General features: G+C 42.5%; 1 protein-coding gene across 2 annotated transcripts in view; it reads right to left on the bottom strand.

The window, feature by feature from the left end:
• Positions 1-25,302, bottom strand: part of fibcd1a (fibrinogen C domain containing 1a) — a 97,334-nt gene that overhangs the window by 50,306 nt on the left and 21,726 nt on the right. For both annotated transcript variants that reach the window (XM_031817853.1, XM_020468489.2), the window contains 3 exons: positions 22,163-22,648; positions 10,940-11,099; positions 10,365-10,501 (listed from right to left, as the gene is read on the bottom strand). In XM_031817853.1, coding sequence (XP_031673713.1) covers positions 10,365-10,501; positions 10,940-11,099; positions 22,163-22,648 — 783 coding nt within the window. The remainder of the gene's footprint in view (positions 1-10,364; positions 10,502-10,939; positions 11,100-22,162; positions 22,649-25,302) is intronic.

Raw genomic sequence — 25,302 nt, 5'->3', positions numbered from 1 at the left:
CTGAACGCGTAACAGTGAATTATTTGGAATTTCCCAATAAGAAATGCTCATTTTAATTTCTAAATGTTTTAAAATGTTTTCCATTGTATGCCCTAATGAGCACAACCCTATTCTGTCTTCCATTGTACCCAACAACATCATGGATATACTTATATACCAGTGGAGTCTGCTGAGAGGAGGATAGCTCATAATAGTAGCTGGAATGGAGCGAATAGAATGGCATTAAACACGTGGAAATGATGTGTTTGATGTTGTTGATACCTTTCCACCTATTTCGCTCCAGCCATTACCACGTGCCCATTCTCCCCAATTAAGGTGCCACCAACCTCCTGTGTTACATACACTGACCCAACAATATTCTCCAAACCATACTGTCACTTCTACACTTCTACACTTTGAAGTGCAGAAGCACACTAGAGGAATTCAGTCTTATCTGGGTCACACTTGTCTTGTGGAAACTGTGCGTAGATCCACTGCCACTCCATTTCCCCCATGCCCTCCTTCTCTTATCCTGCGTCTCTGTTTATGGATTAAACAGAGTTTTTCCCCCCTGTGCTTGCACATGCGACGTGCTGGTAGATATAAGGTAATCTAGGCAAACTTAAATCTGTTATAACTCATTTCTGCCAGCATATCACATGTGCAAGCAGAGGAAAAAAACTAGAGACCAATGTTACTCCACACACAGAGACACATACAAAGCTCTCCCTCTCTCTTCATTTGGCAAATCTGACCATACCTCTATCCTCCTGATTCCTGCTTAAGAGCAAAAACGAAAGCAGGAAGTACCAGTGACATGCTCAATACAGAAGTGGTCAGATGCTATGCTACAGGACTGTTTTGGTAGCACAGACTGGAATATGTTCCGGAATTCATCCAATCACAATGAGGAGTATACCACCTCAGTCACCGGCTTCATCAATAAGTGCATAGACAACATCGTCCCCACAGTGACCGTACGTACATTTCTGAACTAGAAGCCATGGATGACAGGCAACATCCGCACTGAGCTAAAGGCTAGAGCTGCCGCTTTCAAGGAGCAGGACACTAATACGGACACTTCAAAGATATCCCACTATGCCCTCAGATGAACAATCAAACAGGCAAAGCGTCAGGACTAAGATTGAATCCTACTACACCGGATCTGTGAGAATGCTGTTCATTGACTACAGCTCAGCGTTCACCACTAAGCTAAGGTCCCTGGGGCTAAACACCTCCCTCTGCAAATGGATCCTGGACTTCCTGATGGGTTAAAGGTAGGCAACAACACATCTGCCACGCTGATCCTCAAAACTGGAGCCTCTCAGGGGTGCGTGCTTAGACCCCTCCTGTACTCCATGGTCACCCATGAGTGCTTGGCCAAGCACGACACCATCACAATCATTAAGTTTGCTGATGACACAACAGTGACTGATCACCGACAATGGTGAGACAGACTATAGGGAGGAGGTCAGAGACCTGGCAGTGTGGTGCCAGGACAACAACCTCTCCCTCAATGTCAGCAAGACAAAGGAGCTGATCGTGGACTATAGGAAAAGGAGGGCCGAACAGGCCCCCATTATTTATTTATTTCACCTTTATTTAACCAGGTAGGCCAGTTGAGAACAAGTTCTCATTTACAACTGCGACCTGGCCAAGATAAAGCAAAGCAGTGCGACAAAAACAGCAACACAGAGTTACACATAAACAAACGTACAGTAAATACAGTTGAAGTTGGAAGCATACATACACTTAGGTTGGAGTCATTAAACCACTCCACAAATTTCTTGTTAATACACTATAGTTTTGGCAAGTCGGTTAGGACATCTACTTGACACAAGTAATTTTTCCAACAATTGTTTATAGACAGATTATGTCACTTATAATTCACTGTATCACAATTCCAGTGGGTCAGAGGTTAACATACACTAAGTTAACTGTGCCTTTAAACAGCTTTTAAAAAATGATGGCTTGAGAAGCTTCTGTTAGGCTAATTGACATAATTTGAGTCAATTGGAGGTGTACCTGTGGTTGTATTTCAAGGCCTACCTTCAAACTCAGTGCCTCTGCATCATGGGAAAATCAAAAGAAATCAGCCAAGACCTTAGGAAAGAAATTGTGGACCTCCACAAGTCTGGCTCATCCTTGGGAGCAATTTCCAAACGCCTGAAGGTACAACGTTCATCTATATAGACAATAGTATGCAAGTATAAACATGATGGGACCACGCAGCCGTCATACTGCTCAGGAAGGAGACGCGTTCTGTCTCCTAGAGATGAACGTACTTTGGTGCGAAAAGTACAAATCAATCCCAGAACAACCGCAAAGGACCTTGTGAAGAAGCTGGAGGAACCAGTTACAAAAGTATCTATATCCACAGTAAAACGAGTCCTATATCGACATAACCTGAAAGGCCGCTCAACAAGGAAGAAACCACTGCTCCAAAACTGCCACAAAACAGCCAGACTACGGTTTGCAACTGCACATGGGGACAAAGATCATACTTTTTGGAGAAAAGTCCTCTGGTCTGATCAAACAAGGGAACCGTTTGGCCAAAATGACCATCGTTATGTTTGGAGGAAAAAGGGGGAAGCTTGCAAGCCGAACAACACCATCCCAACAGTGAATCACGGAGGTGGCAGCATCATTTTGTGTGTGTGCTTTGCAGTAGGAGGGACTGGTGCACTTCACAAAATAGATGGCATCATGAGGCAGGAAAATTACGTAGATATATTGAAGCAACATCTCAAGACATCAGTCAGGAAGTTAAAGCTTGGTTGCAAATGGGTCTTCCAAATGGATAATGACCCCAAGCATACTTCCAAAGTTGTGTCAAAATGGCTTAAGGACAACAAAGTCAAGGTATTGGAGTAGCCATCACAAAGCCCCGACCTCAATCCTATAGAAAATGTGTGGGCAGAACTGAAAAAGCATGTGCGAGCAAGGAGGCCTATAAACCTGACTCAGTTACACCAGCTCTGTCAGGAGGAATGGGCCAAAATTCACCCAACTTATTGTGGGACGCTTGTGGAAGGCTACCTGAAACATTTGACCCAAATTAAACAATTTAATGGCAATGCTACCAAATACAAATCGAGTGTATGTAAACTTCTGACCCACTGGGAATATGATAAAAAAAAGGAATTGTGAAAAACTGAGTTTAAATGTATTTGGCTAAGGTGAACCTCCGACTTCAACTGTATATACTTGGCGGTGTCAGAAGAATGCCTAAAAAATTATCAAAGTCTCCAGCGGTACCTGAGCACCAAGTCTAGGACCAAAAGGCTCCTTACCAGCTTTTACCCCCAAGCCATAAGACTGCCGAACACTTCATCAAACGGCCACCCGGACTATTTGCATTGACCAACCCTTTGCTTTTTACAATGCTGCTACTCGCTGTTTATTATCTATGCATAGTCACTTTACAAATTACCACGACTAACCTCTACACCCGCACATTGACTCAGCACCGGTACCCCCTGTATAAAGCCTAGTTATTGTTATGTAATTTTCTTGTGTTACTTTTATATATTTTTATTTGATTTATTTAGTAAATATTTTCTTAACTCTATTTCTTGAACTGCAATGTTGGTTAAGGGCTTGTAAGTAAGCATTTCACGCTAAGGTCTACTACACCTGTGTATTTGTCCAATGTGACAAATACATTTTGACTTGATGTCAGCAACGGAAGTTCAATCGCCTGCCTAGATCATATTTAACCAATTCAGACAGGAACTGTGGAAAATCTACTGCTGAAATATTGTGGATGAAAATTACATTGGATTTCCAATTCCAGGCATGTCTAATGATGAATTCAAACCCATTAAGAATTAAAAATCTACAGTATATGAAGGAGGCATCATAATATTTTTTACCCATTTGACTGACAAATAGCTAACAAAATAGCTTCATGGACTATCTGAGTTTATTTATTGAGCTTTTATTAAAATCTTTGCACTGTCTCTATGCACACTCACAGGGCCCTACACACTCACACACTATCACTCTCATACACACACACACACACACGCGCGCACACACGCACACACACACACACACACACACACACACACACACACACACACACACACACACACACACACACACACACACACACACACACACACACACACACAATCTTGTGCTGTACTATGGAGAACCAGCCTCAGAACATTAAACATGAAATAAAGGGACTTTGTAACAATGGTTTCCGTCAGCCACAATGGTGGTCATGACGATAGATGGAATATGAAAATGTATGTCATTTTTGTTTTGTTATTAAAGGTTAATAGATGACGTTATTACGAAAACATTGTAATGTGAAGGGTTTTCCTAGTATATGTTTGATGTTTATACATTGTACATTGTATGGAAAATATCAAAATCAAGGAGAATGTTTTGGGGAAGATGAAATGTTAAGTTAGTTGTCTAAAATTGGATTTGAGGAAAATCTGGACCTTGCCTCATTAACTTGGTACGCCCAGAGAATTGCCCTAAAGGCGCCTACGCCCACTTCTGACCCAAGGGTATAAAACCTGTGAGTATAGAATTTACAGGAGGACTACGTGACCCCAGCTGCAGCAAGTTCTAAAAAAGTCAGCGAACCCAGAACGCAACGCAAGTTTGATGACAAAGAAATCCTTTTCTACCCAAGCTACGGATGAGTAGCTGTGTCTAAGCGGGTGAATTCAAGTTGAACCACCTAGCCTCCATCTCCCATCGAATTGTGGTATCTAAAGGGTTTCATTCCTATGCTGTGAGCTCTGCACTACAGAGCTGTCTGTCCTCAGAAGACCCCTTCCAGAGAAAAGGTTGAGGGAACAGACTCCTAAGCCAAAAAGGACACGGACACTGGGAGGACGAGCAGGGAGGTGCGCAGGAGAAGTGCGTCATCGAACAGTGCTGGGCCAATTGTGCGCCGCCTCATTGGTCTCCTGGTCGCGGCCGGTTGTGAAACAGCCTGGAATCGAACCAGGGTCTGTAGTGACACCTCTAGCACTGAGATGCAGTGCCTTAGATCGCTGCGCCACTCAGGAGCTCATCGAAAAGAAGACCTGGTTATGGAGCTTCCACCAGGGGGACGGTTAATTATCAAAAAGTTTATTAGCAGGGGGCCTCCCGAGCGGCGCACTGGTCTAAGGCACTGCATCGCAGACCTGGATTAGATCCCAGGCTGTGTCACAGCCGGCAGTGACCGAGAGACCCATGAGGCGGTGCACAATTGGCCCAGTGTCGTCCGGGTTAGGGGAGGGTTTGGACGGACAGGATTTCCTTGTCCCATCGTGCTCTAGCGACTCCTTGTGGCGGGCCAGGCGCCTGCTAGCTGACCCCAGTCGCCAGCTGGACGGTGTTTCCACCGACACATTGGTGCGGCTGGCTTATGCGAACAGTGTGTCAAGAAGCAGTGCGGCTTGGCAGGGTCGTGTTTCGGAGGATGCATGGCTCTCAACCATCGCCTCTCCCGAGTCCATAGGGGAGTTGCAGCGATGGGACAAGATTGTAACCACCAATTGGTAAAAAATGGGGTAAAAGTACACCAAAAAAGAATATATATATATATATATATATTAAATGTTATATTAAATGTTTATTAGCAGGTAACCCTTTCCTTCACCACCACAGCTGATGCTAAGCCTCAACATGTAACTGAAATCAGAGTGATCTGAGTGACATCTGCCAACTCACTCTGGCTTGTAATAATAATAATATATGCCATTTAGCAGAAGATTTTATCCAAAGCTACTTACAGTTATGTGTGCATACATTTTATGGATGGGTGGTCCCGGAAATCTAACTCACTATCTTGATGTTAAAGCGCCATTTTCTACCAATTATACTACAAAGAACCACTAAGTGGTTGTTCTGTTCACTTTGTCACTTTGTCAACATCAGGGCTGCCTCAGAGAAAATACACTACATGGTCAAATGTATGTGGATAAACCCTTCAAATGAGTGGATTCTGCTATTTCAGCCACGCCCGTTGCTGACAGGTGTATAAAATTGAGCACACAGCCAAACAATCTCCAATCTCCAATCTCCAAGAGCTCAGTGACTTTCAATGTGGCACTGTCATAGGATGCCACCTTTCCAACTAGTCAGTCCGTCAAATGTCTGCCCTGCTAGAGCTGCCCCAGTCAACTAAGTGCTGTTATTGTTGAAATGTCTAGGAGCAACAACAGCTCAGCCGTGAAGTGGTAGGCCACATAAGCTCACAGAACTGGACCAACAAGTGCTGAAGCGTGTAGGGCATTAAAAATAGTCTGTCCTCTTTTGCAACAATCACTACCGAGTTCCAAACTGCCTCTGGAAGCAACGTCAGCACAGGAACTGTTCGTAGGGAGCTTCGTGAAATGGGTTTCCATGGTCGAGCAGCCGCACATACTGTAAGCCTAAGATTACCATGCGCAATGCAACGAGTCTGCTGGATTGGTGAATCACGCTTCACCATCTGGCAGTCCAACAGACTAATCTGGGTTTGGCAGATGCCAAGAGAACGCTACCTGCCCGAATACATAGTGCCAACTGTAAACTTTGGTGGAGGAGGATTAATGTTCTGTGGCTGTTTTTCATGGTTTGGGCTAGTCCCATTAGTTCCAGTGAAGAGAAATCTTAACATTACAGCATAAAATGACATTCTAGACGATTTTGTGCTTCCAACTTTGTGGCAAAAGTTTAGGGAAGGACATTTTCTGTTTCCGCATGACAATGCCCCCGTGCAGAAAGCGAGGTCCATACAGAAATGGTTTGTTGAGATCGGTGTTGAAGAATTTGACTGGCCTGCACAGAGCCCTGACCTCAATCCCATCGAACACCTTTGGGATTAATTGGAATGCCGACTGCGAGCCAGGCCTAATCGCCCAACATCAGTGCCCAAACTCACTAATGCTCTTGTGGCTGAATGGAATCAAGTGCCAACAGCAATGTTCCAACATCTAGTGGAAAGAGCCTCCCAGAAGAGTGGAGGCTGTTAAAGCAAATTCCATATTAATGCCCATGATTTTGGAATGAGATGTTCGATGAGCAGGTGTCTACATATGTTTGGCCATGTAGTGTACCTTCATCCATGCTTTCCATTAGGGCTGTATGATATGATCTGGCTTTCTCACGAGGCTAACACTATGGTAATACTGGATTCCAACACTATGACCTTGGAGGAAGCACTTGACTAAGGCTCGTACCACACATCATAAATTGGCTTCCTCATTCATATTCTATTCATGTGTTTATATGGCAAACAAATGGAGGAAAAAGAGGAGAGAGAGAGTGGAGAGAGAGAGAGAGCAGGAGAGAGGGGGGGGTATGTCTGAGAGTGTACCAGCAGCCCTCCTGTACCTCAGGAAAGCAGAGCTCCCAGCTCTTCAGCGGTGCAGAGAGAGATGAGACTGCATCCTCATCAGGAAACTGCTGGAAGCCAGCGATGATGAATAGGGTCGCTGTGACTATTAATTCCTTGTAAATGCGCCATTCTTCGCCTTCCATCTCCCACTGCTGAGATGTGCTCAGAAGAAAATGTATCAGAAATATAGGAAACTCGTCGGTGGGAAACAGCTTGGTCTGTAATATTCTCCTTATGAATTGCCTTACTATGGCTAATTAGTTTATCAGAGCCATTGGTCCTAATGAGGGGTGGTTGCCCACAGTTGGTTTAATGGAGAACTAACAAAGGGCTCTCCTTGAATGATTCATTGGACTCTTTGGTCTGGGAATGTGTCTCCTGGTACTACTCTGCTAAACCAACCTGAGCCAGTCTCTAGACATCAAGCTAAGGGGAGATGACTCTAGAGCCCTGGAGACCTCAACAAGTCATAGAGGCAATGCTGCAAGGTCACTATTTCAGCTATTGCCATCCCGCAGGGGGGAATGTATGAATATCACACTCTTTTCAGTTTAAAATGCCATTTCACCACCGCTCCTCTCAGCACAAGCCATCTGGGGGGTTTCTGCAGACCTTGACTGTGACTGCAGGCGGGGAAATGAATGGAACTTATTCAAACTGCACCAGCGGGATAGGGAGTCCACTTGCTTACATATGGGAGGAAGATGTCCATCGGGTGACCAACGACAAATAAAGCAAACCCCATGCAGGGATTTTTGTTGACCTCATGTCATGTTGTCATATGTAAAGTTTGATGCTCTGTACTACATTACATTCAAGAGCAACATAAAATGCAAGAGAGGTAGGAAAGCCAAAGAGCCCCTGGATATTATCTTCAAGACACTTGAACAGTTAATTGGGCATTATATTTGAAACACATTGCAATGCATTTGACAATTGTAAAAGAGGCACTTTTAAGTGATCCCTCATAGAACCAGAATTCAGAATAATTGGCTTTTGAGCAATAAAGTGATAGAGGTCACTTCAATAATATTGATGAGAAAAGTAACACAAATGAATGTGTCCAAACATACCCTGAAAGTTAGACTTAATTAGAACTTTTCTAATGGTAACACTATTAAAGCTCCTATGTGTTTGATGAATTAGTGAGTAATACTTTTAGAAAAGGCCATACTTTTAACTGCTCTGTGACTCAAGTAAAAAGAAACGTCACCAAATAGTTGATTACAACACACTGTTTTGCAATGAAGGTCTATAGTAGCCTCAACAGCACTCTGTAGGGTAGCACCATGGTGTACCCAGAAGACAGCTAGCTTCCATTCTCCTCTAGGTACATTAACTTCAAAACAAAACCTAGGAGGCTTATGGTTCTCACCCCCTTCCATAGACTTACACAGTAATTATGACAACTTCCTGAGGAAACCGCTAACCTATCAGAGCTCTTGCAGCATGAAATGACATGTTGTCCACCCAATCAAAGGATCAGAAAATGAATTTAGTACTGAAAGCAAAAGATAGTTCAGCCAACTCAAACAGAGAGGGATGCTATGTTAACTAGCTGGCTATGACAGTCCAACACGGGAACTTTTCCAAGTCAAGGTAAGCTTTTGGTTTTAATAATTTATTGACACTGGGGCCGACCGGAGTAACTGCTAAACTGTCAGTGGCGACCCGTCATTCAAGGCAGGTGAGGGAGAGCCCCACCTGTTTTGAGCCCTAACTTTTTGCAAAATAATTATTATAAAAAATATATACACTACCGTTCAAATGTTTGGGGCCACTTAGAAATGTCCTTGTTTTTGAAAGAAAAGCTATTTTTTTGTCCATTAAAATATGGACAAATGGAATATCTACATAGGCGTACAGAGGCCCATTATCAGCAACCATCACTCCTGTGTTCCAATGGCATGTTGTTTTTGCTAATCCAAGTTTATCATTTTAAAAGGCTAATTGATCATTAGAAAATCCTTTTGCAATTATGTTAACACAGCTGAAAACTGTTGTTCTGATTAAAGAAGCAATAAAACTGGCCTTCTTTAGACTCGTTGAGTATCTGGAGCATCAGCATTTGTGGGTTCGATTACAGGCTCGAAATGGGCAGAAACAAAGCACTTTCTTCTGAAACTCGTCAGTCTATTCTTGTTTTGAGAAATTAAGGCTATTCCATGCGAGAAATTGTCAAGAAACTGAAGATCTCATACAACGCTGTGAACTACTCCCTTCACAGAACAGCGCAAACTGTCTCTAACCAGAACAGAAAGAGGAGCGGTGCACAACTGAGCAAGAGGACAAGTACATTAGAGTGTCTAGTTTGAGAAACAGACACCTCACAATTCCTCAACTGGCAGCTTCATTAAATAGTACCCACAAAACATCAGTCTCATTGGCAACAGAGAAGAGATGACACCGTGATGCTGGCCTTCTAGGCAGAGTTCCTCTGTCCAGTGTCTCTGTTCTTTTGCCCATCTTAGTCAGTCTGAGATATGTATTTTTCTTTGAGACTGCCTAGAAGGCAAGCTTATGCCAAGACTTTGTCTTGAAGGTCCTCAGAACATTTCAAGAACATGTTATTTTTAAGTTTTACCTAATATTACCACAACATTCTCAGCATGCAAATGTGTATTCCTTAAAGCCGTTTGGAATACATCCCCATTATGTTTTAATGGAAATTAAATCATACAAAAACAACCCAGTTTTTTTTGCACTTCATATGTTGACAATATGCACATTATTTCACTTGAACAGCACTTAATCTTGAAAATACTATATTTTTGATTATGTCAAATATATTTCATAGCGGATTAGATGGTACAATGATTCTCTACACTATCATTTCTTGTTTTGTCACATAAACTGAAAACAGTGGAACTATTAGAATTTTAGCAACCAGGAAATGGCAGAGCCATTTTTGCATCATGCATCTTTATAGGGAATCTTAGCTAATGTTCTGGGAATGTTCCCGGTTTGCTGGGACCATACATGAACATCGTCGTTTCTCCTACGCAACAGCTGGGCGTGACACAGGTTGATACAGGGATCAGACACTCACCGTCCATCCTCCTCCGTCCGTTGTCATGTCACAGAAGACCTGGAAACCAGCAGGGTAGTGCATGGGAAAGACAGAGTAGATCCCATCCTCCCGCTGACCACTTGCGTAGATATCGCTGCAGTCCCGAGGTCTGGAGCCTAGCGAGATCAGATAGACACCAGATTAACTTTTAAATCCTGGATTTTATCATAGAAATTATTAAATGAAACCAGTGAGCTCCAACATTTTCTTCTCTTAATAGTCAGCCGTCTGAATCTGTCCAGACAGCTTCACTTCATCATGTCCAAATCCTGTACTTTATAGAAATGCCATTTTTTTACAAAAATAATTTGTGGCATCAGAGGTGTAGTATGCAAACATATTTCAGTATGAAGCTGTGCTTTTTTCCTTCTAGTGAAATTGTGAAATAGCCTTGTCAGGCATTAAATACATCTAGTTGGCCAAACATATGGTTTACTTCAGCTCAAAGGATCAACCATTTCTACAGCTGACATGGTGTAGTTAGGAGATGTCCATGCACTCATTGCCTTTTTCTCCTTCCACCAGCCACCACTGGTGTCCATCCATAGGCCTACCATTGGAGCAGCCTTTGGGCCGGGCACTGCGAACAGGTGCTCTCTGGAGGTCTGCCTTGAACTTGCTCTTCAGGTTCCCTGTCTCCTTCTGCATGGAGTTGAGAGCATCGTTCACTGAGTTCATCACCTTCACCATGTTGATCTGGCTCTCAGACAGCAGCTGGAAACAAACACACAAACCTTCCATTAAACACCCACTCGGTAGTTGGAAAAACAACTTAACAACACACACACACACGCACACACACACACGCACACACACACACACACACACACACACACACACAAATTAGATTACATTTCCCTTGATAGACATAGGACTAACAGCACACCCCACACAATTGGGAGTAAATGTAATTAGAAAAGGGATCTCCCTGAGTGTGAGTGTTCATTCATTAGAATGAGAATGTTTTAGGAAGTCCACAGTAGCCTCGTAATTATTAGACTGGAATCTGAGTAGCGAAACAGAACAAGACATCCCGGATGGTTATATGAGGTTAAGGCTACAGTAAGGAGAGGTGACATAGGAACTCTTTGGAGACCCACAATGCCCCGGGGTTGACATTGATGACAGCCGACGGGAGCGGACTTCCTGTGCACATGGTGAAAACATGATCACTCTCTGCACATATTCCCTCCCACATGTCCGTCCCCCTCTTCCCCACCCGCCCCCTCCCTAACATGCTTCTGTAGCAATGACACTTGCCTGTCAATCACAAGTGGGCCTCAAACAACAATGCTGGTATGAAAAATACATGCTAACCACAGGAGGTGTACACTCCACTCATCTCTTCTCTGATCTGCTGAACCCTCTCTCTTCTCACACAGTAGCAACTCCTACAGCAGTTTGATACTGTACTTTGATATACTGTACTTTGTGAATATAAAACTATGAGCAGTGGTTCCACAGTATGTGTACTTCCAGCAATAGGTTGTCTTGTAAATATGTGCAATGACATATTTTAGGATAGGATAGGATAGGATTTGCTCGAACTCTCGGCTTGGAAAACGTGATGTAGGCCTACAATCATCATTTTAAAAATAACTATAAATATGACAAGGGGGTGCCAAATATAAAAATTACACTGTGCTTTGAGATTCAGTTATTACCACCTTAATAACTGAAAACACATCCAGAGGTCTCTCCATTGAAATCAATAAATACATTCCCCCACCTCTCTCTCCTTTCCTCCAAAAACGTTTTTCTTATCTCCCTCTGGCTACTATTCTCAACACTGTCAAATGGCTTCCCAGAAAGCGCTGCCTGGAAAGCACAACGACACTCCTCACATTTACCTGCTACCTTGTATGAGGAAGAAGGCCTCGGCTCTACTCTTTAAATGTCAATTTCGTCTGAGAGTGTTTCTACAGCTTAGGCTTTGGGTCTCCGACACTCGGTGTGTGAATGTAAATGTGACTGTGCAGCAGAGTTGGGCTGGCTGTCAGTGAGCGGATGCCACTTGAAAAGAGGGCAGGGACAAGGGAGGGGGAGAAGTGCCAGCCAGTATTAATTTAACGGCTCGGGTGACATATGAATCGAGGTGAGTCATGCCTCCTTCTTGATTCCTATGACTATGCGAGGGTAGAGACGGCAAAGGGCAGAGACGGTTGTTTCTGTAACAGAGGCTATAATCACCCCGGCCCTGATGGAATGTAGCACTGTAGTGACAGACTGGGTATCTATCGCCTGTAGTGGTCGTTCTAACGAGCTTACTTTGATAATAAAGTGACGATATGCAGCAGAGCTCTTGCAGGACTGTGAATTCCCAGCAGGTAGTGAACTACTACAGCACCACCTCTATTCCTTTTTTTAAGGAGATCGAAATTCCAATTCCCTTTGGTATTCCATTATTTAGGACAGCGTGGTAGAAAGGAGATAAGGAGACAGATGCAGAGGGGGTAGTTAGATAGGAAGGGCTCAAACAGGTTTAGAATTCCTAGGGGATATGGTCTAAAGTCATCAGCACTACTGTACCACTAGACCAGACTCTGGAACCATCCACTTCTACCACAACTGTTTACAAATGATGCACTGCAGATAATATATGCGACTTTTATCGAAAAGCGACTTACAGTCATGCGTGCATAAATTTTACATACGGATGGCCTCAAACCCACTACCCTGGTGTTATAAGTGCCATACTCTATCAACTGAGCTAGAAAGGACCGCAAAGATAGTTTCACAGCCCCTATACCTCACACTCCTTATGATACCATTTTTGCTTGCCATAGCAACCTACAAAGTTCGACTAAGAACAATATGGAATTGTTTTGAGATGTTCACACCAAAGATCATTTAGATATTTGATTTGGAATTTTAGGACCCCTTTAGTTATAAAATATACAGTATTTTGTATTTAACATTTATTTGATGAAACATAGAATTTGTCCTTAGCGCTAATAGCCCATAGAAACACATTGAATAACAGATTCATACATGGAGAAACAGATAACACAGTCATAAAATATATCAAAAGGTAGTTTGTTTTGAAGTGTTTGTCCTATATCTGAAGATCAGGAAGAAAGATCAGGAAATTATATATGTATTCTTAAATGTAACCCCCTTTTTTTAGGCACTAAACTACAGTACTTCCATAAACAAAATACTTCCCTTCATTTTTTTTGACTGGTACTTGGCTACCTTCAGACGAGCCTTGTGAGGCTAGTGGGCATCTTAGAACAAAACAACCAACATGCAAGAGTCTCATATTTCCATAGGCGGGTCATAATAGATTGGTTTAATCTCAGGGTTATGACCACGTCACAGCCATGATACAAATGTCACAACACATGGTCTCTAATGTATTATTGCTTAATTATAATTATGTTTTGATTCCCCCTGGTAAAGGGTAGAAAAGACAGCAGGTTAGAAAAGTAGATCTCTTTTTCCATTTTGTAGTTGAATCCAATATTACAGAAGTAGAGTGAGTAGAGAGGTATGAGGAATGAGAGGAGATACAAAGACTTTCCAAAAATGTTTTTTCTCTCTGGCAGACCTTAAAGGCCCGATGCAGCCGTTTAATATCACAAACCATGTTTCCAAAAAATCACAACAGCTATGATGGAAACAAGTAGTTTTGGTACAATTTTGTAAATGCCCACAGATCATTTGTTCGTTTGACATGGTGGGATCTTTTTGTGTCTGTAAAGTTAATTATGCGAGAACTGTTGGTGGAAACGCCTTTATGCACAGAAATTGATATAATAACCATCATATCGAAGTAAACTTGGAGTCACACGATAATATGGTGTGTGGTTCTCCCACTATGACTCGGGAAACTATGTAGTTTATTAGGCTACAGATTAAATAAGTTCTGATGAACTTCACAGGGTGGTGAGAGTGCCCGGTGATGAGCTAGCTGCTCCTTTCCAATACATTTTGAGGATCTTATTCTGGTGACATGATGATTAAAACTTGACTGCCGTTTGACAAGTTAAAATATTCTCGCTCTTATCCATAATAATCTCATCATGCAGACTCCCCTAGCTGCACTGTATCTGTGAGCTGTTGGCTAGAGTGCACGTGCCAAAACCAGAGTAGGCACATTTGCTATTTAACACAACAGTTTTTGTGACAAAACTATTGGCAGAGCTGAAAATGCGATGGAAACACATTGAACTTTAGATTTTTATTCTGTAAATGAAAACATAAGCGAAAAAGTATATTTTGTGTGAAATACATCATCACGCACAGACTTTTATCCACAACATGTCCGTGGAAACACATCACTGCTGTGAAAATGGCATATTTTATTTATGCGAGTTCTAGAATATTCGCATGAAAATCTGTCGCCGATTGCTACTGTAATAGATTTTCATTCAAAGTGGCTTTTTTGGGGGGGGGGGGGGGATTTTGCTAGGACTGCGGGTGATCTGAGTGGGGAGGGAACATTTGAAACCAGCTGTTTGGAACTCGCTTTGTTATTGGTCTATTAACCATGGAAAAGCCCAAACTCCTGCCCATGAAAACCTGCTGATTAGAAGGTCCTGTGTAGATTTTATTTTCAACCAGCAACTATCAGGTAATAACTCTGATCAAATGTTTTCACACTTTTACAGTGTTAGTTTCATCAGCTGTCGTACAATATGATATTAAACACAGGAACAACATAATTTTGACCACAATAGGCCTATAAAAGGTTTGACAACTGGGCTATTGAAGACGGTATTGTCTGCATCCCGACATTCTCTGATGCAATTTAGGCTCTAGTTACTGTTGCATGGATCTTGACGATTTGTTGCTTTGTATTTTGCATTTCTCCTTCTGCTGCTACAGTATCATATGAACAGTATCCTACAATATGTAGCCTATAGTATAAAGCATTTTGTATTTTCCACACAGATGGTGTGTGTGTATTGAGATAATGAGGGGGCTATAGGGTGTCTTCAGGCCTCATTAGTGACAGGGCTCCTGTGCAGAGTCAGGCTCCCAGGGTTACATTGCCATCCGGGTTTCAAAGGCACTCAGAGGACACATACTTAGCATATCACCATTACCATTCAGTAGGAGATGAAAGCACCTCTATTGATTAGAGAGGGGAACAACAGCATTGAAAATGCATGATTAATGCCAATACTGCAGCAGCTTCACCTGACTCATTCACCATGAATAATCCCCTTTTTGATTTGAGGGATCATTGGTATCCTGTTCTGTATACATGTTGGGTCCTCAGTTAAGATTCTTCAAAATCACTCTCGAATCAATAGTGACAAAAACGAAATATGTTGTGTGTGTGAGACTCACTCAACCAATGAAAGGATCATTTGGTAATCGCAAGTGAAAATGCCCCTGTGCTATGAATACAATTTATGGTGTGTTTATTCTTTACCCCCTGAAAAGAACCACTATGAAACACGTTTATGACAAGATAAAAGTACCTAACCTTGAGCCTTCCTCAGCAAATAAATATTCACATTCTATACGGTGAGTGTATGTATCCGTCCGCTGGTAGATCTAAAGCCTGCTGGAGGCAGAGCAGCCCCTGGGATGTGACTATAGCTTATTCTCTAGGTTATCACCTCCCTAATGGGACTCAAGCGTAATTTTCTTTCTTGTGAGAAAACTTAATAAAAATTGATTGATCTGAACGGTGCTAAGAAAAGACCAATGCGCATTAACTCATACAGTAGGTCGTGTTCATTAGAGGAAAATGGACTATGTTGCAAAGAGTTTTTAAATGTTTTCCATTGAATGCCCTAATAAACACACCCACGTTGATGCAGAGTTTAAAATGACACTGGTCACACCTCTGTCCACACAGTTGATAAGCAAGTCTTACAATGGCCAAGCAACAGCAGTCAGACTGCCTCCCAAAAAACGATATACACTATGTTACGGTAAATGTGTACAGACAGTGTTATTGTCTTCCTGATCCAGGACTAATCGGATTACAATGGTGTATTTTGTATTAGTGAGAAACTCACAGTGATAATGGTGTGTGTGTGTTTATATGTGTGTTTATATGTGCGTGTGTGCTTTCGACAAATGTTAACACAGGTACTTGAGAATGAACTCCTCCCGCTGTCAGGCTGCCAGTGGGATATTGCAGATTTCATTCAAAAAAATCTCATTCTTATCACGATGGGGATTGATCAAATGCGTGAGTTTGAAATTAGTGCTGATGGGAATAAACTAACTGTTCATATCAAAATAGCAGAACGGACAAGTTGTCCTCTATTAGTAAGAGCATACAGTACCAGTCAAAAGCTTGGACACACCTACTCATTCAAGTTTAAAAAAAAAAAATTTATACTATTTTCTACATTGTAGAATAATAGTGAAGGCATCAAAACTATGAACCAAAAAGGTGTGAAACAAATGAAAATATATTTTAAATTTGAGATTATTCTAAGTAGTCATCCCTTTGCCTTGATGACAGCTTTGCACACTCTTGGCATTCTCTGAACCAGCTTCATCGAGAATGCTTTTGTAAAAGTCTTGAAGGAGTTCCCACATATGCTGAGCACTTGTTGGCTGCTTTTCCTTCACTCTGAGGTCCAACTCATCCCAAACCATCTCAATTGGGTTGAGGTAGGGTGATTGTGGAGGTCAGGTCATCTGATGCAGCACTCCATCACTCTCCTTCTTGGTCAAAAAGCCTTTACACAGCCTGGAGGTGTGTTGGGTCACTGTCCTGTGGAAAAACAAATTACAGTTCCACTAAGCGCAAACCAGATAGGATGGCGTATCACTGCAGAATGCTGTGGTAGCCATGCTGGGGGCAGGTGGGACGGTAGTGTCCCACCTGGCCAACATCCGGTTATATTGCAGAGCGCGAAATTCAAACTACAGAATTATAAATCTTTAACTTTCATAAAATCACAAGTGTAATACATCAAAATAAAGCTTAACTTCTTGTTAATCCAGCCGCTGTGTCAGATTTCAAAAAGGCTTTACGGCGAAAGCACACCATGCGATTATCTGAGGACAGCGCCTCGCATACAAAACCATGAAAAACATATTTCAACCAGGCAGGTGCGTCACAAAAGTCAGAAATAGCGATATAATAAATGCATTACCTTTGACGATCTTCTTCTGTTGGCACTCCAAAAGGTCCCAGTTACATCATAAATGGTCCTTTTGTTCGATAATGTCCTTCTTTATATCCATAAAAACTCAGTTTCACGCGCTTCAGTCAATAATCCACCCAGTGTTCCCTCCATCAAAATGCATACAAAATGAATCCCAAACGTAACTTTTCCAAACAAGTCAAACAACGTTTATAATCAAACCTTAGGTAACCTAACACATAAATAAACGATAAAATTTAAGACAGAGAATCGTTATTGTCTTTACTGGAGAAAAATACCAAAGAACGCGCTCTCATTCACGCGCTTGGAAACACTACAGCCAAAATGGGAGCCACCTAGAAAAACTACAATTTCTGGTGAATTTTTTCCAAATCCAGCCTGAGACTCTTTCGAAAGACTGTTGACATCTAGGGATGCCCTAGGAACTGCAATCTGGGAGGACTTCACCTTATAATAAAAGTGACAGCCATTGAAAATAGTGGTAGGTTGAATGTTTTGGTTTGTCCTCTGGGTTTTGCCTGCCATATCAGTTCTGTTATACTCACAGACATAATTCTAACAGTTTTAAAACTGGTAGAGTATTTTCTATCCAAATCTACCAATTATATGCATATCCTAGCTTCCGGGCCTGAGTAACAGGCAGTTTACTCTGGGCACGCTTTTCATCCGGATGTGAAAATACTGCCCCCTACCCAAGAGAGGTTAAGTGTGCCTTGAATTTGAAATACATCACTGGCAGTGTCACCAGCAAAGCACCCCCACACCTTCACACCTCCTCCTCCACGCTTCACGGTGGGAACCACACATGCAGAGATCATCCGTTCAACTACTCTGCGTCTCACAAAGACACGCCGGTTGAAACCAAAAATCTCAAATTTGGACTCATCAGACCAATGGACATATTTCCACCCATCTAATGCCCACTGCTTGTGTTTATTGGCCCTAGCAAGTCTCTTCTTATTCGTGTCCTTTAGTAGCGGTTTCTTTGCAGCAATTCAACCATGAAGGCCTGATTCAAGCAGTCTCCCCGGAACAGTTGATGCTGAGATGTGTCTGTGAAGCATTTATTTGGGCTGCAATTTATGAGTCTGGTAACATTAATGAACTTATCCTCTGCAGCAGAGGTAACTCTGGGTCTTCCTTTCCTGTGGCAATCCTCATGAGAGCCAGTTTCATGACTGCACTTGAAGAAACTTTCAAAGTTCTTGTATGTTTCCCTATTGACTGACCTTTATGTCTTAATGTAATGGTGGACTGTCATTTCTCTTTGCTTATTTGACCTGTTCTTGACATAATATGGACTTGGTATTTTACCAAATAGGGCTATCTTCTGTATACCACCCTTACCTTGTCACAACACAACTGACCGGATCAAACGCATTCAGAAGGAAAGAAATTCCACAAATTCACTTTTAACAAGGCACACCTGCTAATTGAAATGCATTCCAGGTGAATACCTCATGAAGCTAGTTGAGAGAATACCAAGAGTGTGCAAAGCTTTCATCAAGGCAAAGTGTGGCTTCTTTGAAGAATCACAAATATAAAATATATGTTTAACACTTTTTTTGTTTCTACATGATTCCATATGTGTTAGTTCATCATTTTGATGTCTTCACTACTATTTTACAATGTAGAAAACAGTAAAAATAAAGAAAACCCTTGAATGAGTAGGTGTCCAAACCTTTGACTAGTACCGTCGGCTATTTGAGCCACACCTGTTGCTGACAGGTGTATGAAATCGAGCACACAGCCATGCAATCTCCATCGACAACCAATGGCAGTAGAATGACCTTACTGAAGAGCTCAGTGACTTTCAACGTGGCACCATCATAGGATGCCACCTTTCCAACAAGTCAGTTTGTCAAATCTCTGCCCTGCTAGAGCTGTCCCGATCAACTGTAAGTGATTTTATTCTGAAGTGGAAATGTCTGGGAGCAACAACGGCTCAGCCTCAAAGTGGTATGAATCATGTTTCACCATCTGGCAGTCGATGGACAAATCTGGCTTTTTTGCGGATGCCAGTAGAACGCTACCTGCCCCAATGCATAGTTCCAACTGTAACGTTTGGTGGAGGAAGAATAACGGTCTGGGGCTGTTTTTCATGGTTGTTAAACTTTTAAGCTATTATTCAAACCAAAAGACCTGTAAAGAGTAAATGCAGTGCATCTGGAAAGTATTCAGAACCCTTGACTTTTCCACATTTTGTTATGTTACAGCTGTAACGTCTGCTTCCATCTCACACTCTCAAACATGTAGATCCCCTGAATTCAGCTCACTCTCCAGATCCAAATCACCTGATTTCTGATCACCTGGTCACACACCTGTATGTCATTATCACACACTATTTAGTTCAGTTCTTTGCACCCCATCATTGTGAGTTATTGTTTGTATTGTGACACACTTCTATTCGGAGCGCTGTTTTTACTGTGATTTAAATCCTCCCGTGTATGATAGTTTTTGCCTGCCTTACTAACGACACCTTTTGCCTATTCCCTGCCTCTGATTTCCTGTTATCAACCTATTGCCTGATCTCCCAGATGACGTTACTAGCCTTTTCTCTACGTGTACTGTTGCGTTTTTGTACCCCCTGTGTATGACCTTCTGCCTGCCCCTGGACCCAGCTACCTGCCTCCTCCAGTGGTCCTATAAAATAAACACCTGCTCTTGAAACCAGCTCTCTGTCTCCCATAGTGTTCATTACAACAGCCTTATTCTAAAATGGATTTAAAAAATAAACTTGTCATCAATCTACACACAATACCCCACATTGACAAAGCAAAAACTGAAATATCACATTTACATAAGTATTCAGACCCTTTACTCAGTACTTTGTTGAAGCACCTTTGGCAGCGATTACAGCCTAAAGTCTTCTTGGGTATGACGCTACAAGCTTGGCAGACCTGTGTTTGCGGAGCTTCTCCCATTCTTCTCTGCAGATCCTCGATCGGGTTCAAGCCCGGGCTCTGGCTGGGCCGCTGAAGGCCCTTCAGAGACTTGTCCCGAAGCCACTCCTGCATTGTCTTGGCTGTGTGCTTTGGGTTGTTGTCTTGTTGGAAGGTGAAGCTTCGCCCCAGTCTGAGGTTCTGAGCGCTCTGGAGCAGGTTTTCATCAAGAATCTCTCTGTTCTTTGCTCCATTCATCTTTTCCTCGATCCCGACTAGTCTCCCAGTCCCTGCCGCTAAAAAACATCCCCACAGCATGATGCTGCCACCACCATGCTTCACCGTAGGGATGGTATTGGCCATGTGATGCTTGGCATTCAGGCCAAAGAGTTCAATCTTGGTTTCATCAGACCAGAGCATCTTGTTTATCATGGTCAGAGTCCTTCAGGTGCCTTTTGGCAAACTCCAAGCAGGCTGTCATGTGCCTTTTACTGAGGGGTGGCTTCTGTCTGGCCACTCTACCATAAAGGGCTGATTGGTGAAGTGCTGCAGAGTTGGTTGTCCATCTGGAAGTTTCCCCCATCTCCACAGAGGAACTCTGGAGCTCTGTCAGAGTTCTTGGTCGCCTCACTGACCAAGGCCTTTCTCCCCCGATTGCTCAGTTTAGCTGGGCGGCCAGCTCTAAGAAGAGTCTTGGTGGTTCCAAACTTCTTCCACTACTTCCACAGTAGAGGCAATGATGGAGGCCACTGTGTTCTTGGGGACCTTCAATGCTGCAGACATTTTTTGGTACTTTTCCCTAGATTTGTACCTCGACACAATCCTGTCTCGGAGCTCTACGGACAATTCCTCTGACCTCATGGCTTGTTTTTTGCTCTGACTGTCAACTGTGGGACCTTATATAGACAAGTGTGTGCCTTTCCAAATAATATTCATCCAATTGAATTTACCACAGATGGACTCCAATCAAGTTCTGGAAACATCTCAAGGATAATCAATGGAAACAAGATGCACCTGACCTCAATGTCTAGTCTCAGCAAAGGATCTGGATGCTTATGTAAATAAGGTATTTGTGTTTTTTATTGGTAATATATTTGCAAAAGTTTCTAAAAACAGTTTTTGCTTTGTCATTATGGAGTTTTGTTGTAGATTGATAAGGAAATGTTTAATTCAATACATTTTAAAATAAGTAACCAAACAAAATGTGTCATAACTGAAGCGGTCTGAATACTTTCCCGAATGCACTGTATCTATCTAGAACCTAAAATGGTTCTTTGACTGTCCCAATAGGAGAACCCTTTGAAAACCCTTTTTTGGTTACAGGAAGAACCCTTTTGGTTCCAAGAAGAGTCCTTTTGGGTAGGACGCTTTCTACAGAGGGATCTACATGGAACCCAAAAGGGTTGTACAAAAGGGTTCTCCCTGGAACCAAAAAGCATTCTCCTATGAGGACAGAGGAAGAACCCTTTTGGAACCCTTTTTTCCAAGAGTGTATGAGTTTCATGAGCATGAGTTTCATGAGCATATGCAGCAAGCAGTGAATGGTAACTAGCAGAAGGTTGACCAGAAGGTCTGTGGCCTAAATGTCAGGTGGAGAATAGTGCAGTTATGCCCTTGAGCACAATACTTAACCTGGATTACTTGAGTACAGAACATACTCTGCTAGAAAAATCTAAAATGGGACAGCCGTGGAAGTCACTTTGGTGGAAAGACACCACTAAGCAAAGTAACCATTAAACTCCCACTTTCCAGGGGTCAGATGAGGAATGGGGCTTTGGGGCCTATGGGGCGTTGAGGGAAGGGCTTTAACCTGGATAAGTCGGCCTTGCTCCGTTTGCAGAGTGTTGAGCTCTTGTCCCAGGTTCCCCTGGCCTCGCCTTAGAGATTCGTACTCCAACCTGAGCTGGCTGGCATGGGCCGAGAGCTTGGCCACCTCCTCAGCCAACTTCACCAGCAAGGCTCGGTCCTGGCCCTTCACTGACTTTAGGCTTGTGTCGTGGTCGGTCAGCGAGTGGAGCAGCGAAGTCTGCACACCCTCCAGCCGCAGGAAGTTGTTGTTGTAGTCGGGGCAGTTGGGGTCGATGAAAATGTTGATGCGTGAGCCGTCGCCCCGCTCGACCGTCACCAGGGCGTTGCCTTCATCCTGGTTGGTGGAGATGAGTGGGGGGCCGTTGTTAGTGCCGGGGGGCGGGGCTTGGTAGTGGTTCATGAAGAGGATGGTACCCGTTGCCGTCACGGCCAGGAGGACGGCCACGAAGAGCATGATGGTGCACAGGAAGTAGCTACAGCCCATCCTCTGGGGAGAAAGGAGAGAGAGCCAGAGAGGAGAGAATAGCATTAGATTAGGTCCCACTTTAAATAAACAACTTATACTGGCTTTATAGAGCATTCATAAAGGCTTCATAAGAACTACATAGATACTTCACAAATAATTTATACATTTATAAGTACGGCTTTTAAAATAAAAATTGAATTGTCTGACATTTTTTATTTTGCATAGCACGGTTCTTAAATTAGAATAAATTGGTGTGGCAGCATTTGTATTGGTCATGTGTGAAAGTTGCTGTTTATATGTTTCTTTATCTTACTTGCCACATCCTACTTGCCACAACGGAAGTTCATTCTGGAAAAATAAAGTAATTCTATTCTATTCTATTCAACCTTTTGTAGTATGGTTGGCTAACTACTGATATCTATATACGCCTTATAAAGGGTTTATATGAGCATCCAGAATAGAACACACCAGTGAAGGAACAGTAACTTAACCTAGATTTTTAGGCTGAATATCAGTATGAGATAAGTGTGTGTAACTTACTCAAACTTTCGTGCATACATTACATTGACATCAATATGTGATTTATAAATGACAAATAACATCTCAGTTATGGCCTTCAAAAAGTGAGAAATAGTAAAACCACTGCACAGATTGACAGTAGGTTATGACAAAATGTGCTGTATAATGTCATTTTGATAGATTGTCTGAAATACTGTACATGATTTCCCTTTCAACTTGTGAATAAATGTTGATTGAAATGTGAAAACATTCTTTAGGATCCAACCTTGTCTCAACGAATCAGATTCAGATTCTTACCCACATACTCATAGAAAAGCCCTCTAACCACTAGACACATAACCTCACAATCCTTACACACAGACAATTCTGACATTTTTAAATATACTTAACATACCACTGACATCCATTGTCATAGAATATGAAAATAAATAAGAACTACAATAGGCTTTCCGTGATCATGACATAAGTGAAATGAGAAATTAAGCGATACGAGGGGCAAAGACTACAGCTCAGGAACCCCTGTCACTGCCATGTTGAATGACTTGCTTTATAGTTTATTTTTCAAGGAAAAAGCGTTCCCCTCCTGCTGTTTTTCAAATCCCATTTAAATTTGCTTCTACTTGATAGGAGAGACTGCTCCCTCATGTGATACCAGAGCAATGTTTTCATGCATTTTCCTTGTGCATTCTCTTACAAACACTACATACTGACAGCTACAGCACTACTGCAGTGAGTGGACATACTATTCTATTTGTGAGTGGGGCCTACAGATGTAGGATCTTAATTTGAGCAAGTTTTATACAGCAGGAAAATAATCTTGCAGCAAAAGGAAATATGAATGAATATGTGGATTATAACATTTTAGTAGGGGTTGATACCTTTTTATAAGGGCAGATCAAGCCTGAAATGCCAAAGTAGAAATTAGAAACTACACCACAAGTTTGCATTTCCTGCTGTGCAGGAAAATTCCTATCAACAAAAGAGTGGTCAAATGAAGATCCTACATCTGTACATGCTCTGTCACTACTGCATCACCAAGAGCATGGCATTAATGTCTGCTCCCTCCTACAGTATATACTGCCTCTTAGTAATGCATGTACTCTATAAAGTTACCCAGCTCACAAAATTTGGCATGGGATGTCATAATGACATAATTTTGTGGTTGTAAATTGGTTTTCTGGTTGCAGAGTTGTAAAATGTTGAGATTAAAACCAGGTCAATCATGAAAAAATTAAGACAATCTGGGAAGGATGTCGGTTGTTATCTGATAACCAGATTGCTACCAGTTAAGAATGTGTTTTTCATTTCATCAGTTTACATTCCACCTGACCATGACGTCATATAAGACGTCAGAATTACATCATTGCTGCCGGTTTTGCCCGCTGGGCACGGCATCAGAGAGGAAATGGGAAATACAGCCAGTCATTGAATTAGTGCCACTGCTGCAGTGGAGCATCCAACCTGTTACAACAAGGCCCAGCCTGGCCCCTCCACAGAGTGTGGAGCTACTTACTATCCTCCACAGCATCCTCTGCAGGCATTGTCATATTTATTTTAAAGACAATTAATGTTCACAAAGGATCCCAGCTTACTGCGCCATGCTGCACAAGAGGAAGAGTCCCCGACCAATTTGTTACACCAAAGCAACAATGCCGCCTGTCTGCAAGAATTATCAGCCTTTCACACAACACCAAAGCAGCCACATAAGAGGTGTGTGAGTGTGTGTATGTGTGTGTGTGTGTGTGTGTGTGTGTGCCTCAGCAATCTCTTTGTGTGCACTCTCCTCCACAGCCATTTGGAAAGCGAGACAAGTAGTCACCTCTCATATCCGATTCTGCCGTGGTGCCCTTGAATCGTCAAAGCAAGACAAGTCTGCCCAGCATTCAGAGAGAGTGAGAGGGTCCTGATGCTGTACCACTGCTAGTCCCCACGGCACACGACAACGTCAAAGCTGCCGCTCATATCTTGGCATCTCTGCCACCTCTGGCCCTGTTTGGCACCGAGGTTGGGATTGAAAAAGAACACTCTGCCGAGCACAGACAATATTTGAGAACAGCTTTTATACATCCATGCAGCAGAGAGAAAAGCTCACTGGGAGAACAGGCATGGGCAGCACCAGCGGTGAGCTGTCGAACACAATGAGCCCCCCTTATTCC

This window comes from Oncorhynchus kisutch, linkage group LG3 (genome assembly GCF_002021735.2).
Source record: "Oncorhynchus kisutch isolate 150728-3 linkage group LG3, Okis_V2, whole genome shotgun sequence".
Lineage (NCBI taxonomy): Eukaryota > Metazoa > Chordata > Actinopteri > Salmoniformes > Salmonidae > Oncorhynchus > Oncorhynchus kisutch.
This window is presented reverse-complemented; position numbering and strand designations above follow the sequence as displayed.